The sequence below is a fragment of the Vulpes vulpes genome, chromosome 6 (assembly GCF_048418805.1).
Source record: "Vulpes vulpes isolate BD-2025 chromosome 6, VulVul3, whole genome shotgun sequence".
Lineage (NCBI taxonomy): Eukaryota > Metazoa > Chordata > Mammalia > Carnivora > Canidae > Vulpes > Vulpes vulpes.
The window spans coordinates 75512456-75532355 of record NC_132785.1 but is presented as its reverse complement, the minus strand read 5'-3'; the positions used below and the strand labels follow the sequence as shown (position 1 = coordinate 75532355).

At 34.7% G+C, this 19900-nt stretch overlaps 1 protein-coding gene across 11 annotated transcripts in view; it reads left to right on the top strand.

Annotated features, from left to right (window-relative positions):
• RALGAPA1 (Ral GTPase activating protein catalytic subunit alpha 1) overlaps positions 1–19900 on the top strand; it is a 240264-nt gene that overhangs the window by 103958 nt on the left and 116406 nt on the right. For 4 of the 11 annotated variants that reach the window (XM_026019058.2, XM_026019059.2, XM_072761425.1 and 1 more), the window contains 9 exons: positions 1796–3343; positions 5113–5237; positions 6654–6870; positions 7899–8075; positions 14075–14227; positions 14925–15118; positions 15365–15463; positions 15964–16119; positions 17696–17824. In XM_026019058.2, the coding sequence (XP_025874843.1) occupies positions 1796–3343; positions 5113–5237; positions 6654–6870; positions 7899–8075; positions 14075–14227; positions 14925–15118; positions 15365–15463; positions 15964–16119; positions 17696–17824 (2798 nt within the window). Of the gene's footprint in view, positions 1–1795; positions 3344–4037; positions 4119–5112; positions 5238–6653; positions 6871–7898; positions 8076–14074; positions 14228–14924; positions 15119–15364; positions 15464–15963; positions 16120–17695; positions 17825–19900 lie in introns of all 11 variants that reach the window. The other 7 variants (XM_072761427.1, XM_072761429.1, XM_026019063.2 and 4 more) reach the window with 2 other exon arrangements.

Here is a 19900-nt window from a genome sequence, read left to right as displayed (position 1 = left end):
TTCCCCTCAACTTAATGATAAGTTAATTGTCTTAACTTCTGGAGGTATTGTGTATTTGACCTGTGCTTGGAATCTAAATGTATATATTCAGGAATATAGTGGAATTTTATCATACTACAAACTTCCCTTGTTCTGAATCTATGTGTAAAATGGTTCCTTGTGGACCTTGTACGAAGAAGTTGATAGGAATAAAATAGCGGAAGGACCAGCTTCCTTTTATTTATAGCGTGGACCCCAAGAATATTTTGAATTACTGTCCCCATTTTATAAATGAGAACATTGGTCTCAGAGTCTGGAGTAAGAAACCTAACTTCTAGACCGAGCACAATCAATAAGTTAATTTGTGATCTTGGATAAGTCACTGTTTTACTCTGGGATCTGAATCTTCTCATTTTCAGATACAGTTCTGTTACTTACAACCTTTGCATTATAAGCCTAATGAGTAACATCTGACTTTTTGACTCTTTGTCTTTTTTCATTATATTTTGCTGGTTTACAAATTTTTTTTTTAGTTATTTCTTGGTAATATAAAGGCCAAGATGGATTCATAGACCATGTATTTTAATTCTAAAACTTCTAATTTGCATATATCTGTACAGTTTAATAGTATCTCAACTTGTGATTTTCAATTTCATAAATATTTTTGAGGATTTACCATATACTTAGCTGTGAAAACAATGCAGTGACATGGAACACTAAGCCTGCTTTTCATAGTTTATGGCTTTACCTCTTTGGGCCTCAATTTTCTCAGTAAGAATTAAATTAGATAATCTGTAATGTCTGTTTTGACTTTAAAATGTGTGATTCTTAGAAATGTAAGAAGACATAGATAGTGGTTTCTTTTTAAAAGATTTTATTTATTTACTTATTTATTTAGAGTGTGCATGCACGTGTGAGCAGGGGGAAGGGTAGAGGGAGAAGGAGAGAATCCCAAGCAGATTCCCTGCTGAGCATGGACCTCAATGCAGGCTCAATCCCATGCATGACCCTGAGACCATGACCTGAGCCAAAAACAAAAGTTGGGCATTTAACCTACTGAGCCACCAGAGTGCCCCAGGAGACATAGATACAGTTTTTAAGGTTTGATGTATGCTTAATGGTAAGGGCCAGTGAGAAAGTTTCTTCTAGTAGATTAAATGGTATTTGTGGGAAATAAAAGACATTTTTTTAACACTATTTTATTTGATAGGGATGAATAGATTTTAATACAATAGAAAATAAAGCAAAACACCTCAGTAGCACAGATAAGTAGTTTTCGGACAAAGAGAACTTTTGGAAGAGGGTGGAGATTTCCATTTGTAATATGTGATCAGACGGGCAAGATTTGAAGAAAAGATAATGCCCCTTGCCTGGTAAGGAAGAAATGAGAATTTATGAGATCCTATGATTCTACAGTGGAATACTTAGATCAGCTTTCTATGGTTAAGATGTACTTTTTTCTTCTTGGAACTTAAGTAGGAAAAAATTGAATAGCAAGTTTAAATTGCTTTATTGGCACAGTTCTATCTTTAACTGCACTTCCAAATGTTTCATCACCTCACTGTTACTATGCATGTTAACATTTAAAAATATATTCTTATAGTTTTCTAATTCATTGACACTACATGCTATATTAGCTTGTGCCCATCATTATTTAAAAACATTTCTATTTTTAATAAATTTTATTTCATTGAGCTTACAAAAATGTCTCAGAATTTTTTTATTTTAAGCCTATGCTTAGAGTATGGTTGAAATTAGTACTATATTTTTCATGTTCATATAGTTCCTACTCTTCATAATTTTTCTTTTTTTACAGATATTGATGATGCTCAAATACTTCCCCGCCCCACTAGAGTCAGACATTTTTCACAAAGTGAAGACACTGGAAATGAAGTTTTTGGTGCTTTGAATGAGGAGCAGCCATTGCCTCGAAGTAGCAGTACTTCTGACATCTTGGAACCATTCACTGTTGAACGAGCCAAAGGTGCAGTTCCTGTCATTGACAGTTCATCCCGTCATGCGCCAAGCTTGCAGAGTTCCACAGAGGCTTCTTCAATAACTAGATCCACTGAAAGCCACATCACTGATACTCACAGTAGAGAGTCTTCTCTGGAAGTTGGTGATAGCATATATGACCATCTTTGTCACTTAATAGATCCAGTAGAACTTGCAGATTCAGCTTTTGAACAAATCCAGTACATTGACCTTGAAGGAGATGACGATCTTCTTACCTCCCTGAAAGAATATTTTAAGGAAAACCAGGAAAATCATAGTAAAAATGAGTTAGGTAAAGATGCAGCTTCTGAGGAAGTAATTATTGCAGTAAATAGGGATGAACGATCATCTTTAGATAAATTAGAATATGTAGACCAGGAAAGTAAATCAGAAAATATCACCTCTTTTGTTGGGACTCCTGAAAACATTCAGTTTCAAAAAGAACCAGAATCAGCTGCCTTCGTGAGTAGTGTTGCACCTAACCAGTTAGACAGTTTTATGAGAACCAAAACTTATGAAAAACCCGAGGAACTAAAAAATGATAAACAATCATCAGAACCTAGCTCAGGTAGCCCTTGTGATAAAGAAAAAAGGAAACACCTGTATAGACAAAGAGCCACAGAATTAGATGCCTGTGTAGATGTAACAGTAGTCGAAAAGGTTAAGGGTGTGCAAATTAATGAAAAAATCACAGTCCCACATGTTATGCATACCAAGAAAACTACACTAAAAACACCTGTTAACCATAGACTGCCTCCTGTTACAAACACTAGCAAACTTTCTCCAACTAAAAGGAGCTTGTCTGAAACAGTAACTCATAGAGCCAAAATCATGAAAATTACTACTAAAAAACGAAATACTGTTCATGTTACTTTTAGACCATCTACTGAATCAGTTCAGTTTTATAATCCTCTGGAAAACAAAGAGGCTCCATGGAAGATGAGACTGCGGAAGCTTGGTGGCTTCAGTAGTAGTAGTGCCAGTAGCACCAGCAGCGCCAGCAACCTCCATACCAGCTCAAATAGTTTTACAGAGTTAGTAAAACCTGGTGTGTACAGGCCTCTAGATACACTTGGTACAGCATCAGTAAGTAAAACAACTAAGGAATCTACAGAGATTCCCACCACTGTATTACAAAAAGAAGGAGTTGCAAGTAATCAGTTAGGTAGTCGTAGTACTCTTAGGTCATCAAGTCATGAGGCAGGACTACAGCAGGGCTCCCTGGGTGGCGTTTATAAAACTGTTGTACATGCTCTTTCGAAGCCGAAGGCAAATGTTTCCCCACAGAGGCAGAACAGAATGCCACCAGAGGCTCCACTGAGGGATCTGTACAGTCATGTAATGGGCTATTTTGGAAGGAAAGCTGCAGGTGAGCACTAACAGTGTGCAGAGCGCAAAAGGAGAAAGACAGCACCAGTTTGGCTTAATGCAACTGAAGCGAGCTATAAGCAATCAAAAAGCTTTGGGATGGTCACTGCTTTCTCTCTGTTTGGTTATGCATGCGCCTTTTCCCAGCTGTATTTTTCCCAGCATAAAATGTTTATTTAAATTACTAATTTCCCTTATAAGGCATTTAGTTAAACCTCTTTGCTGCTGAACAAGATAGGAAAGAGGAAGATACAGGAAAATTTTAATGACCTTTCAGAGGCTATCTAAATCAAATATTTTTCTGAGTATGTACTACATGAGCCGTGAAATTAAGTTTACTAAGTAGTTGGAATACTTTCCCCTGCCCCCTTATAGTTTATATTTAAAAGGGCACTGGCTATATCTAATTGAGTTCATTATTTTTATTGATGAGTTACATGCTTTTAGATATTTTCTTGGAAAAAAATTACTTTGGCATTATGTAACATAATGGAAATCAAGGTCTGACAACCAGCATCAACATTTTTAGTTATCCTTGAAGGAGAAATTCTTTCTTAAATCTCAAAGTGGATTTAGTTACTTTTCAAATAAGCCATTTCAAAATAAGCTGTAGGCTTTTTAGTTTTGCATTCATTTGTATAGAATGCAAGTCCTTAAAACACTTACCAGTACTTTTCTTTTTTCTGAGATTTTAGATGTACATAAAGGTTTCATGATAGCCAATCATGATTTAAATATGGAACCTCTATGGACAGATTACAGAAAGCAAGATTATGGTAACTCTCTTCTCTTATCTTGATTCAAATTTAAAATAACTTTACAGATCTAGAAAATTAACTTTCAGCAGTAAGGTAGGTTTTTATTTTGTTTGTTTAACATGGTTTTGTTAGCATGATTAACAGAATGCTGTATAATGCATCTTGCATTGAGCCATTAATGCCACTTGAGGGCAGTATTTGACAGCTTAGCAAAGCCTGGCCAGTAATATAAAGATAATGGTATTTCACAGTGAACTCTTGACCAGTGTATTTTCTTGACCTGAAGTCCTTTTACTTCGTTAGGAGTATAAGCAATACTGGTTTTCTTCTAGTTGCAGAGAAATTAATTTTTCAACAGCATAATAGTGAAATAAATATTTATTTCTGTAAGCTTTTTCCCAAGGTTGAAACTTTGTTAATGTAGTCATAACAAAATCAAAATAACTTTTGTGGGTTTTCTTTTTACAGAAAAACCTTTGTGAAAATAAACCTCTTTTTTCTTAAAGCAGTAATGTTAGACTTTGTAGTGAATATAAATGATATTATGTCACAATTATGGATTTTTTTATTTATCTAAACTGAAATGCATTTATATCCCACTGAGATGTACATAGATTCAAGGGATAGATTCTTTGCAGATATTTTTTGAGGAGAATGGAATTCTAAGTTATTAAGGCTCGAAATAGAAGCATAGAGGCAGGAAGAAAGATAAATATACCAGTTTCTTTATAGGCAATATTAACCTAACTCCAACTAGTGCTTATCTATAAGCTTTCTTGCTGTTTAAGGTTATACTGAAGATTGACTAACATCTGCTTAGTTAAATAAAGTAAATATCAATTTACTAATTCTTAAAATTAAATCTAAAAGGAGAGAAATTATTCGTAAATGCATGTTTGGCAAATAATTGATATGGCATAGGTGATTTGTTTTGGATTGCTTTTGTTTGTTTCAGATTAGGAAATGCAGTTAAGTCTTTTCTCACTATATATAGTTATTTATTTATTTTTAGTCAATAAAGAGGACATGAGCCCAAAACTGCCTCCTCTTAATAGTGATATTGGCAGCAGCAATGTTAATGTTCCTGATCTGATGGATGAGTTTATAGCAGAACGACTTCGAAGTGGTAATGCCTCAGTAAGTGTTGTTTTATTTCATTTATTTGGTTTAGCAAGGAGAGTAGAGAAACTAAAGGATACTTTTGTGTGTATGTGTGTTTGTAAATTTTTATTCAAAATAATCTTCCGGGCAGCCCTGGTGGCTCAGTGGTTTAGTGCCGCCTTCAGCCCGGGGTAGGATCCTGGAGACCGAGTATCGAATCCCACGTCAGGCTTCTTGTATGGAGCTTGCTTCTCCCTCTGCCTGTGTCTCTGCCTCTCTCTCTCTCTGTCTGTCATGAATGAATAAATAAAATCTTTAAATAATAATAATAATCTTCCTCTAAATTTAACTCTTTTTTGAATTAAGATTTTTAAATTATACTTTTATAATATTTTTTATTTAGAGACATAAAACAAATAGGCTTATAGTTTTGACCAGGGTAAAATATGAGAATACCTATTTGCTTAACTACTTAGGTATAAGCCCCTAACTTCCTAGTCTTCCCTATGTTTTTCATATTTGCTCATAGGTTACCTTCTTACCCACTGCTGACCCTTAGCAAAAAAGATAACAATGGAGGTCTTCCAATCCAGTTCCCATAAATTTGATAGCATAAATATTTGATGTTTAATCATTGCAGCTAACTTCAGAATAGACTTTAAAGTTATCTTTGTTTTACTAGAATTACAGCAAAATGAAAATAGAACAATTTTATCCCAATAATGCTTAATTGCTAAGGAAAGATAAATATATGTGGAATTGCTTTTTTTTAAATAGTCGTATTCCAACTGGATTTTTTTAAAGTGTTTTTTGAAACAGAGAGTAAGGAACAGGACATAGAGAATCTGAAGCAGACTCCCTGCTGACCATGGAGTCTGACATGGGCTCAATTCCAGGACCCTGAGATCATTATCTGAGCCAAAATCAAGTCAGATGCTCAAGCAACTGAGCCGTGCCGGGCGTCTCCATTAGGATTTGAACTTGTCTTTAGTGAATGTCTATAGCTCCATTACATTTCCCTTTTATTTTTAGTTTAGTTTTTTTTTCCTTGAATGAGAAAAAATAATAGAATCATTATATATAATCATTATAGAGTAATCTCTTTGCTATCATTCTTTCTCCCTCCACTAGCTCTTCTATTTGCTGCTCATTTTTCCATTTGAATACTTTACTCTTTCTACTGTCCTTACTTCACTCCATGGATCCTTTTGAGGCTTAGAGTCTTAGGCCCAACACCATATGATAATTGGGTCTCTACTTTAGACAAACCAACAGTACTTCAGGTTATGGCTCCATGCAGTTACATAAATTGTTCAGTTAGTGTGTTTTCCCCCTCCTATGTTAGGCCCGAAGTCTGAACATTTATTTGATGATTGTCCTGGAAATTCAAGATTTCAGATGTTTAATGAGAATAAAATTTTTTTAATGGTAAGCTGTTTCTTGAATTTTTAGACTATGACAAGAAGAGGAAGTAGTCCAGGCAGTCTTGAAATTCCCAAAGACCTCCCTGATATTCTAAATAAGCAAAACCAGATGCGCCCAATTGATGACCCAGGTGTGCCCTCAGAATGGACTTCTCCTGCCAGTGCAGGGAGCAGTGATCTTATCAGCTCAGATAGTCATTCGGATTCATTCAGCGCTTTCCAATATGATGGCCGAAAATTTGACAGCAAGTATCTTTTTCTGTTTGAGCAATATTTTTTTTGTTGATTTTTTTCTGTTTGAAACTGACTTATGGATTATGTAACCATTAACTTTCTCTCTAATGTTATTTAGACAAGAGTTCCTACATATTTTGATTTCGTTATTCAGTGAAATTCCAAAGGAAGTTTTAGGGAATTACTTGAAGTTTATTTTATTTCACCAAACTTAAAGCACTTGAAAAACAAAACAAAAAAAATCACTCTCCTTTCCTAAAACAAATGATATTTTAAGACCATTCAGAGGAAAAAAAACATTAGAGTGGACTTGACATTAGAATAAAGGACAGTCATGGTTATGAGTTGGTACTACTTCATGCACTTATATTTGGGAACCACTGTTAATAAGTTCAGTGCTTCAGTAGTATGTTCAGTACAGTTTTATTCAGTGTTCCATTACCCAGAGCCTCTCTTGAATAATCACTTCATGTTAAAAGACAGCATTGATATTATTTGGTGCTGTATCATTACCACATAGCTTTTCTGCTATAATTATGTATTCCACATGCAGTGAAGAGTACCAAAATTTAAACAAAAGAACATGAAAACCTTGGGAACTAAGTTAGTGAAGAGCTAAGAGATGCATTAGAGAAACATGTTTTCTGTTTTCATGGATTATATACTACCCTGATCTCAGAATGGAATATATGATTTAAGACAAAAATGTCTTTTACCATACCAGATTATAAAGTTCTTCAAAAGCATACTACCAGCTCTGAGAAAACCTGGATAAGAATATTGATGATACATCATATGTGTCTGTTTTTTGTCCTTATTGTTGTTATTAATAAACTGTGAGAACCTTTAAAAATTTGTCTCTCATTATAAACTTCCTACTGTTAACATTATTTGCATTTACCTGAGTGGTATGTAAATAGAATAGATTTAAGAGGAATGTTAATGTTTAGTCATTTTGCTGAAGTAGCTGTGTTTCTTTTGTAAATATTTTTGTTTTGTATTTGAGACTTCTATGTCCTAGCATTTCTTCTTCCTTTAGATTTTGGCTTTGGAGCTGATACTGGGATTATATCTTCTGCTGATGTGGATTCAGGTTCTGGCCATCATCAGAGTGCTGAAGAGCAAGAAGTGGCTAGTCTAACTACACTTCAGATAGATTCTGAAACAAGCAGTCTTAATCAACAAGCTTTCTCTGCTGAAGTTGCAACGGTTACTGGTAAAGTTACTAAAGGGGAATATCTTCCTTAAGTGCATTTTTTAAGCCACCAAAGAATCTGTTTAAGATTTTATTTGATAGATTTTAAGTATTTCTTACTACAGTTTAAGCATTGTTTTTTCATTCATCTTTATGTAACAATGGAGGAAAAAAAATACATTGATAAAAGAGTTTCTTGACCTGGAGTCTACATGCTAAGTTTCAGGGGGCTAGGTGAATTAATATTGTATATAAAATTTTAAATATTTTTGCATCACTGCATTTCCTGCAGCAGTTTTTAAATCGATAAAACATAGTTAAGAAGTACTTCCTTCTTTTCATTGTCTTTCAGAGTTAGCCCAGATTTTTATAGATTTCTTTGGCAAAGTATTATAGAAACTGTAGAGAATACTGCCTAATAGAAGACCTATATATCAATATACTAATATTTTATATTTATACAGTAAATTATGCTTTTCAGCAGGTTTTTAATGTGGTCAAATATATGATGGTTAGGATCCAAGAAATCCAGTCATGAAATGGAGGGTCACATTATTGCAAAGTTAGTGCAGTGACCAGAGGGATCCTGAGCAGCTAGTAACCCATACTTTAGTGGTTCCACAATGTGATCCAAAATTCACTTTGGTTTTCACTGTAACTCAATTCTCTTTGATGGGTGATTATCCATTCCAATTTAGAGATTAGTAGTTTGCATCCTGTGTTTTCAGAAACTTGTAAGACTGGACATGATTTCTGCATGTCTGAATTAGGCACATTTCCTCAGCCAAATCAAACAGATGAAATTTGCCCAGTGGAATCTTTGATGGGCAGGAACCCATTCTTTGTTTTCACATTCTACCTCTTCTTTTCCACCTCTCTTCTCTTAGAGGATAAGTAAGAACTATAGCCTAACCCATTGCAAAATAGGGGCTCAGTGGACAGGAGCCAATTGGGTGAGATCACAGTTCTGTTATTACAGAATTTAAATTACTCAAACAGAAATACTAGAGAAAATCTTACTTCATAATAAATACCTTTTATTGTAGCTGTTCTTAAAATAAATGTAGATGAGAATATATTCAACATTACTAATTATCAGAGAATGTTGATAACCATGAGATACCGCTACACACATATTTAACTCAAGGTAAAAATACTGACAATACCAAGTATTGAAGAATGTGGAACAGTTGGAAATATCATAATATCAGTAATGGGAATACAGAATGGCAAGGTCACTGTGCCAAAATATGGCAGTATCTTTTAGAAGTAAACATTCATTTACCTGTTGACCATCACTAGGTATTTATTTACCTCAAGCAGCTGTATGTGAAAGTCCATGACAGTATTGTTCACGTAGCTAAAATTTGAGAACAACCCAGGTGTGTCTACCAATTAGTGATGAATAATCAAATTGTAATGGAGTCTTTCATTGAATATTTATTTATTGGAATGTACTCAACAAAATATGTATTTTAGTATACGTAAAACCATAGCTGATTCTCAAAAACATACTAGATGAAAGAAGTCAAATACAAAAGACTACATACCATACTTTATTATTCCATGTAAAGGAAATTCTAGAGAATACGAAACTGTAGTGGTAAAGCAGATCAGTGATTACTTGGGGCCAGGAGTCAGTAAAGGATCAACTGCAATTGGGCACAAGAAAGCTTTTAATGTTGATGGACAGTTCTCTATTTTGATTGTGTTATTGATTACAGGACTATGTACAATTGCCAAATTAATGTAATAGTATACTTAAAATGATTGACTTAAAAGGGGTTTGTTTTCTACTGTAACACAAATTTTAATACTATCAAAACTCTAAATTTTTGAACAGTGTAGAGAATTTAATGAACCTTGAAAAGGGTGGAATTTCAAAGTAGAAATAATAAAAAGGCTGAGAAGTTTTCTAACTGGTTTAGGGATCTACTGCATAACCCTTCCAGGCTGTGAGTCCAAAGAATCCCACCAATATGTGTCTTTGTCTTAATCTGGGTACCAACTATTCTGAAGGAATAAAGAGTTTGTAAACATTATTTCTAGTAAACTACATGGGTTTCTTCTAGTTTCCTTAAAGCCCTCAGATTATTAATTAGACTATGATGTTTTCAAAAAACAATAATAGGTAAAAGAAGTATGATCACTTTTTATTTCTCTTTAGTCGTCAAAAATGGAATTCTAGACAAAAATTCTAAAAATAAAATTTAATATTCAGAGAGAATTTGTTTTAGGGCTTTTGCCTCTATGATTTTTATTAAGTGATTGAACTTCTAAGAATTTTTAATGTATATGTAACCTATTTTTACCACACATAGTAACTATTTCTAAACTCTACTAGGAAGTTTTATAAGGAATTGTAATCTTGATCACTGTCATTTGTAATTGTGTAGGGGTGTTTATCTAAAAAACTAAAGCAGTTCGTGGATTGATTTCTTTTTTTTTTTTTCTTTTTTTTTTTTTTTTTCGTGGATTGATTTCTATTTAAAAGACAAAATTCAGCAAAGAGTACAACTCTGTATAATCAATATACAAACTATACAACACACCTTGATTATTTTCTCAAAGTATATTTTGCATATATTCTTACATTGTTAACTTTTTAAGAATAGCTGTGTTCTATCAAAGGGATGTTAATAGTTCTGAAATCTTTCATTTTCCTGTAATATATTCAGAAACTATAACAGAAATTTAATATAGGAAATGAGAGCAAAAATTTAATGGATAGTCTCTGCACATGAATATCACCATAGCAATACTTTGATTTTAAAAATATATTCTTTAAGAAGAGAAAGCCTGTAAGTCAGCTGTTCTGGATGGTTATTAATAAAATTAAAGACAGTAATGATTCTAGAATACCAGATCTTAATAAAAATCACTTAAAGTTTTAATTCTGAAAAATGAATCAGATTTTTATGGATGAAGATAATACATGGAGATAAGAGAAATAGATTTGTTTTACAAAGCATTTGACTAAGACTGATGATTTTTTGGTCATATACTTAAAGTTTTTGATAAGTATTGAGATTATTTTCATTATGCCCTCAGCAGTTTGTGTTTATGCTAAAGAATGGAATTCTTAAGTTTCTGAAGCTATCTTTTAACATAGGATTAGTTTCAGATGTACAACATAGTGATTTGACAAAAGTTAATACAGTGTTACGATTTTCCTCATTCTGTACATCCTCATGACTACTTATTTATTTTTTAACTAGAAGCTTTTACCTTTTTTTTTTTTTTTTAAGATTTTATTTAGAGAGAGAGAGAGAGAGAGAGAGAGAGAGAGACAGACAGACAGACAGACAACGCAAGCAGTAGGGACGGGCAGAGGGAGAAAGGCAGAGACTCCCTGCTGATCTGGGAGCCTGACTCAGGACCTGATCCTGGGACCCTGAGATCATGACCTGAGCCAAAGGTAGACATTTAACTGACTGAGGCACCCAGGTGATCCTAGTTTTTACTTCTTAATTCTCCTCCCATTCCATACTGCTCTTCCCTTTGGCATGGCAAACACCAGTCATTCTTTGTATCTGTGAGTCTAGGTTTTATTTTGTTTTGGTTTTTAGACTCCAGATATAAATGAAATCATATGGTATTTGCCTCTTTCTCTAACTTACTTCACTTAACGTAATATCTTCAAGGTCCAGCCATGTTGTTTCAATTGGCAAGATTTCATTCTTTTTGTGACGGAGTAGTATTCCGTTGTATACAAAAACCATACCTTCTTTATCCATTCATCTGTCGATGGACACTTAGGTTGCTTCCATACCTTGGCTATTGTAAATAATGCTGCAGAGAACTTTTTTTTTTTTTTTTAAGATTTTATTTATTTATTCATGAGAGACACAGAGAGAGAGAGAGAGGCAGAGACACAGGCAGAGGGAGAAGCAGGCTCCATGGAGGGAGCCCGATGTGGGACCTGATCCCGGGTCCTCAGGATCACACCCCGGGCCAAAGGTGCCGCTAAACTGCTGAGCCACCAGGGCTGCCCATGCAGAGAACTATTTGAATTAGTGTTTTGTTTTCTTTAGATAGATACCCAGCAGTAGAATTTCTAGATCATATGGTAGCTCTACTTTTAATTTTTTGAGGAGCCTCTGTACAGTTTTCCAGAGCGGCTGCACCAAGTTACATTCCCACCAACAGTGCACAAAGGTTTCTTTCTCTCCACTTCCTTGCCAATACTTGTTATTTTTTGGTCTTTCTGATTATAGTCATTTTGACAGGTGTAAGGTGATATCTTATTGTGGTTTTGATTTACATTTCGTTAATGTTTAGTGATATTGAGCATCTTTTCATTTCATTTCTGTTGACCATCTGTATGTCGTCTTTTCAAAAATATTCAGGGACACCTGGGTGGCTCAGTGGTTGAGCGTCTGCCTTCAGCTCAGGGCATGATCCCAGAGTCCTGGGATCGAGTCTTGCATCTAAATTGTATCTATTTATTCATGAGAGATGCAGAGAGAGAGAGACATAGGCTGAGGGAGAAGCAGGCTCCCTGTGCGGAGCCTGATATAAGACTCCATCCCAGCATCCCATGATCATGACCTGATCCAAAGGCAGATAGATGCTCAACCACTGAGTCACCCAGGCATCCTTTTTCCCCCCCTTTTTTAGTCTTGTTGAATTTATTGAGACTTGTTGTGTGACTTATATTTGATCTTTCTTGGAGGATGTTCCATGTGTACTTGAGAAGAATATGTATTCTGCTTTGGATGGATTGTACTGTGCATATCAATTAAGTCCATCTGGTCTAATGTATCATTTAGGGTTCATCCTTCTTTATTGATTTTCTGTTGAAAAGACATAATATTTTAGTGGCTTAGTTAGTCCTAGTAGCACTCCCATACAACCACCACAAATGGTGGTTCACTGTAGTATTAATTTATGCTATACGTAAATTAAATTATCAAAAATTCCTGCTATGTGCCAGACATTGTACTAGGCACTGGTGATAATACTTCAGTATGTAACACGACTACAATCCCTGTTCTCACAAAATATATGCACTAGTGAAGATATTTAAAACTATCTCCAAAACTAAAAGGTTTCAGGTCAGTGCAATATAAGTAGTATAATGGGGAGGTATGAGTGCAAATAGCAGAGACTACTTATTCACCCTGAATACTTACTCAACCTAGATACATCAGCACTGGGTAGGCTTCTCTGGAAGAGGTGTCGAAGATGAGACCTGAAAAATAAATTAACCAGATCTATAATACCAGGATTAGGGCTCCAAGCAGAGAAAAACATAGGGAAAAAGGCCAGAGGTATGCTACGTTTAGATAAATACCAGCAGTTTACTTTCTATGGCTAGAACTTAAAAGTACTAGGGGAATTATGGAGTGGTTAAGAAAGTTGCAGAAAGACTGAAAAACCACACACTAAGAAGTTTGGACTTGTGCTGTGGCCAGTAAAGAGCCATAAAATCCATAAAAGATTTTAAATGAGGGAGTACTATGGATTAGTTTTTTGTTTTGTTTTTGTTTTTTGTTTTTGTTTTTGTTTTTTTTGTTGCCTTATGAAGAATGGACTGAGAAGGAATGTGGGGGGGTGGGGACTGAAGGTGCGACCACCAAGGACCACAATACACCAGGCTAGCAATGATAGTAGCATATAGAGCCGCAGTGAACAAGTTCCTCTTCTCTTAAATTGCCCCAAGTCTGAAGTAAGTGAAATAGAGTAGCAGTGGGTCCTAGAGTTTCCGTAGCTGGACCAGGAATGGGAGTAGACATTCTCTTACTGATGACTTCTGTCAACTGGTATTGGTATGTCCAGTTCTGATTCCATATGAATCCCATGGAAGAAATCAAATGACACTCCTAAATACAAAATCTTATACCATATTACGATTTTTTTTTACTACTTTGGCCAATTTATTACCTGTTTTATTGTTTGATGCTTTTCAGTTGTTTAATAGAGTTTTATTTATTTATTTTTAATAGAGTTTAAGCATTACATCTTAGAGGATATTGAATATTCTCTTTATGGTAATTTTTATGAAATTGTCTTTATAGGTTCAGAAAGTGCTTCTCCAGTCCATTCAGCTTTGGGATCCAGGTCACAGACACCTTCTCCTTCCACACTGAATATAGATCATATGGAACAGAAAGATCTGCAGCTTGATGAGAAGCTCCACCATTCTGTTCTTCAGACTCCAGATGACCTAGGCAATATTTGGAAATTAGATATTTGCCATTTTTTTCTTTCAGGGCATTAGTGTTAGGAGATCTTACTATTTAAGTTATTTAAAATTTTATTTTTGAGAGGGATAAGTTAGTGACAAATCAGTTGATTTATTAAAATATTATGAATCGGGAGATGTTAACAATGATGGTTAAAACTGCAGTATTTTTTGTTTTCTTTTATTTCAGTGGGCTTATACCAGGCTCTTATTTTTTTATTATTGTGAAAGACAATTGAGTATCTTTTTTAAAATACAATCAGTTATTACAGACTTTAAGCACAAAGAAACAGGCTCGTGAAGACTTCCTGTAGGAACTGCCTTCAGCCTGAGATTTTCTATTAATTGATGATACAACCTGAAGTAGCCATTTGATGAAAGAGAGAGTATATACTTATAAATATGATCTTTATATCAAACACAAATTTCTCTCTCTGGTATCTACATCATTTTCTCCTTAGGTAAATCCTGGTACAGGTGGTATTGAATAAGTAATTATCGCTGTAATAAAGAATTATGAACTGGTGAGGTTTTGATCTTATCAGGAAAAAATAGCACTAATGCATGTTGACATTTTTAAAATTCACTTTTGTAGATATTTAAGATTGTTATTTTGGCTCCTTTGTGTTTTTGTGATCAATTCTTTAGAAGAATTACTGACACTCATGTATTTTTTTCTATAGAAATCAGTGAATTTCCATCTGAATGTTGTAGTGTGATGGCAGGGGGTACACTCACAGGATGGCATGCTGATGTTGCTACTGTAATGTGGCGAAGAATGCTAGGTATTTTGGGAGATGTCAACGCTATTATGGATCCTGAAATACATGCTCAAGTTTTTGATTACCTCTGTGAACTTTGGCAAAATCTAGCTAAGGTAAAAAAACAAACAAAAACCATACATACATATGAGGAGAAAGAAAAGTGTTAAGAAGTAGAAGCCTTAGATCTCATTGCCACCCATCACCCTCCTTACTATAAACTGGTACCTAGCAAAGTGAAGTCACTTAACCATGTTTGAATATATAATTAGTGATAGGAATTGGACTTGAACTCAAGTTAAAGGTAAAACAAATTGGAAGAACACTTTATAGGTTTGTTGCATTTTATTTGAAAATTACAGATTAGAGATAACCTCGGCATTTCAACTGATAACCTGACCTCCCCTTCACCTCCAGTTTTGATTCCTCCACTGAGAATTCTTACACCTTGGCTTTTCAAGGTAAGCTTAATATATAAAACATGAATTTAAAAGGTTCATTTAGTAAATACATATGTAATTGGTGTTAAACATTTGATAGATTCTTTAGCTTTTGTATAGTCTTCTAGAACACCTTCATTTTTAACTAGTCATTGAGGGTCATATAAAGAGAATGGGTGTACCAAAATTGTACAGATGCATCATTTTTACTTATTTAATAAAACAAAAGTGAATGTAGAAAATTGTGTTTTATATTTAAGTGAAGTGTTAATCTCAAATTTAAGATTTCTTTTAAGTATTGTTTAATATGTTTGGTGTGTTTCCCTAAACAAAACAATATGTGGTTATCCATACTCATGTTGTTTTGTTTTAATGTTAACAGTAATTTCAGGAATCCTAATAATTGATTCATTAAGAACTTGGGCCAACATAGAAATAAATGAAAACAAAAATATTACTTGCTGTATTCAATTTTACAGTATTTGTTTTTGAGTATTAAAATGAACACTTTTAAATTGTAGGCAACCATGTTGACTGATAAATATAAACAAGGTAAATTACATGCTTACAAACTTATTTGTAATACAATGAAAAGAAGACAAGATGTTTCTCCAAATAGAGATTTTCTAACACATTTCTACAATATAATGCATTGTGGATTACTTCATATTGATCAGGTAAATAAATATATACTCTCTAACCAATTGCTTTATAAGTTTATCTTTGATTCCTGATTTTTTAACTCTTAGCTTTTAAGGTCTAAAATTAAAATAATCTTTTATGTAGTCATTTATTTACAAGTTTCTTCCATTTTATATAACTTCATTTGTTCTGGAACCCTGGTTGAATGGCTATTATAGTTAGGGGGTCAACTTGTTTATTAAATGTATCTTTTCTCTAATGTTATAGCAACTAGTTAGCTTTCTGAAGATATTAAACCATCTTTTGCTTAGACTGACTGCATTCCTTTAATGTAGTAATATACTTATTCCTTGCATGTTTTGTAATTGTTACTTAATAATTGACACTTGAGGCATATGGATTTGCTCCTCTAGTCATGCAACAGTCAGATTTTTTCCAAACTAAGAGCACATCGTATTCTCTTATTTCCATAGTTTGTATTAGCATAGTGACAATTCTATTGACTTTGCATTTGTATCAATACAGTCATTATATTCAACAGTCATAAATGTGACTCTAGAAAACTACTTTAGGGGTTCTTGATCCTGGCCATAAAACTAAAAAAAATATCCATGTGAGATTGTAAGTCATATGTAAGTCAAATGTAATGAAACATTTTAATCATAATGTTAAATTTCACTTGCAGTTCATTTAAAGAACATGAAACTAATGTTTAAAGAGGTAATTATACTCTCTTCCTGAAAAATGAAAAGACTTCTTGCATTAATTTGAAATAGTTACAATGTCCTACCTTATAAACATTTCTCAAACAAAATGATACCCGTGATCCCTGGATGGCGCAGCGGTTTAGTGCCTGCCTTTGGCCCAGGGCGTGATCCTGGAGACCCGGGATCGAATCCCACGTCGGGCTCCTGGTGCATGGAGCCTGCTTCTCCCTCTGCCTATGTCTGTGCCTCTCTCTCTCTGTGTGTGTGACTATCATAAATAAATAAAAATTTTTAAAAAATGATACCCTTAATTACTGGACAAAGAGACCTTTCATTTAAGATAAATCAGATTGAGTAAAACAGCAAAACACTGCATCCTCATGTTGAATTCCAGAGGCAAAGTGAATGAATAACCAAATTAAGAATACTCCCTCAAAAATGCCTAGGTTTATATTTCTGAGGCTAGATATTTGTCATCAAAGGACTTCAGTTTATCCAGTAAAGGGAATCTCTCCAGCCACATGGTAGGTCATATAGCTTTAGAAATCAGAGATCTCACATGGAAGCAAGTAAATGAGAGAAGGAACCACACTGCAGTTCAGTTTTATGACACATGGAACTTATATTTTCAACCCTCTGAAGCAGAGAGCCTTCCAACTTGCTCTCTAATGTGAAAAAAAAATGCTTTATTGACGTCAGTTAAACAAATGTGTTTTAAGTTTACCTTCCTTTGACAGAGTATGATACTAAACATGGATATTTAGAAGAATTAAAATTGGTCTTGCCAATTAGACAGTTATTGCCTGTTATACTGTTCCATGTTACCTATTTGTAAGGATATTGATTAGCTAATGCTCAAGATTAATTTATGATATTCTTTTTCCCTTCTTTTCCTACATCTAAGGATATTGTCAATACAATCATCAAGCACTGCTCACCTCAGTTTTTTTCACTTGGTTTGCCTGGTGCCACAATGCTTATTATGGATTTTATTGTAGCAGCTGGTAGAGTGGCTTCTTCAGCTTTTCTCAATGTAAGTTTTTATTTCCTGCTCTTCATAATATAACAGACTATAGTGAAACAGGACTCAACAAAGTAACAAAGGAGGAGCCCTTGTTAATAAATTTAACAAGCCAATGTTCAGGAAAATTTGCAGTTTAATTGAAATAGCTTTTTTTAGGGCAGCCCCGGTGGCACAGCGGTTTAGCGCCGCCTGCAGCCCAGGGTTGGAGATCGGGGATCGAGTCCCACGTCAGGCTCCTTGCATGGAGCCTGCTTCTCCCCCTCTACCTGTGTCTCTGCCTCTGTGTGTGTGTGTGTTTCTCATGAATAAATAAATAAATAAATCTTAAAAAAAAAAAAGAAATAGCTTTTTTAAAAATTAAGTTTTGAAGTACAAGTACTACAATTAGTTGATAAATTGACATATGAACTATAAAAATGGACTAAGTCTGATTACAAAACAAAATTTAAAATTGAAGATATCTAAGGAAACAAGTAGAGGGAGGGAAGAAACTAAAGAAAGGTCAGTGGGCCATAGCAAAAGAGAAGGCCCAGTGGTGAGATAATCCAGAAATATGCCTAGAAGTAAACTCTAAAACAGCATATGAGGATTTTTCTTAACATTTATGGGACTATGAGACAATGCCAAGTAACTCATCATAGTTGGAAGATGTACACATTTAAGTAGCAGAGGTAAACTGAATAGGAAGACAGTAGCTGGTTTATAGTACTAAAAAGGTTAGATTTCATTCCAAGGAGAGAATGAGTAAGCATTGAGGGATTTTATATAAGGAGTGACATCAAATTTCTATTTGAGAAAGATCACTCAGGCAAATATAAATGAGAAATACCAATCAATTGGAAGTCTACTAGAATAAACTAAGAGTATTTGGGAAAGAAAAATCAGCCATACTTGACCATTACTTTATAACTTAGAAAGCAGTTTAAAATACATTATTTCACTCAAAAGCTGTGCAAAAGACCAACAGTGAATGAGAAAGAGTTCTATTCAGAGCATAGTAAGCTGCTTATTAGAGATCCGTGAGAAGATATCAGGAGAGCCATTGCATTGGGAGCTCAAAGGAGATGTCAGGACTGAAGTGGAAAGCTGGGAGACATTAGCTTATACATTACATGTTATTGAAGGCCATGAAACTAGATGCAGTCACCTAGAAGAAATGATCAGATAAGGGAAGAACTTGTATTTATAGCTAGTTATTAACTCTGTTTCTCCAATTTCATAAGAACAGTGATCATGTCTTACTCATCTTGGTACCTCCAGGACCTAGGGCAGCACCATGCTGATATAGGTGTTTTTTAATTGATAACAACCATAGAATGTAGGGCATAAATAAGTATCAATAGGAGGCAGTTAATATAGTGGTTAAAAAGCATGGAATCTAGGGGCACCTGGGTGGCTCAGTGGGTTAATAAGCATGTGACTTCAGCTCAGGTCATGATCTCAGGGTCCTGGGATTGAGCCCCAGGTCAGACCCCTCCCCTGTTCATCCCCCTCTGTTAAATTAACATTTGTAACATGGTTTGAATATTATTTGGACACCTTGTGTATGTGCAGTATAAGAGTTTAATAAATTCAGTTGATAATTCAGATGAGAGACCTTGTGTAGGGATATCAGGAGTATTTCATGGAAAAGATATTTGAATAGGCCCTTGAGGGATCCCTGGGTGGCGCAGCGGTTTGGCGCCTGCCTTTGGCCCAGGGCGCGATCCTGGAGACCCGGGATCGAATCCCACGTCGGGCTCCCGGTGCATGGAGCCTGCTTCTCCCTCTGCCTGTGTCTCTGCCTCTCTCTCTATCTCTCTGTGACTATCATAAATAAATAAAAATTTTAAAAAAATTTTTAAAAAAATGAATAGGCCCTTGAAAAATTATTAGTAATTTTAGAAGTGAAAATGTTGATGAGGGAAGGTATGCTACGAGGGAAACAGGCATGAGTAAGCTGTGTTTTAGGAATGACAAATACCCCGTCTCTTTTTGAAGTAGGTTAATCTATCTAGAGAGTAGTGGACAGAAAGAACAGAAGGGTAGTTTAGGTCCTAGCTACGAAAAGTATGATCTGCACACCAGAAACATTTGGCATGTTCT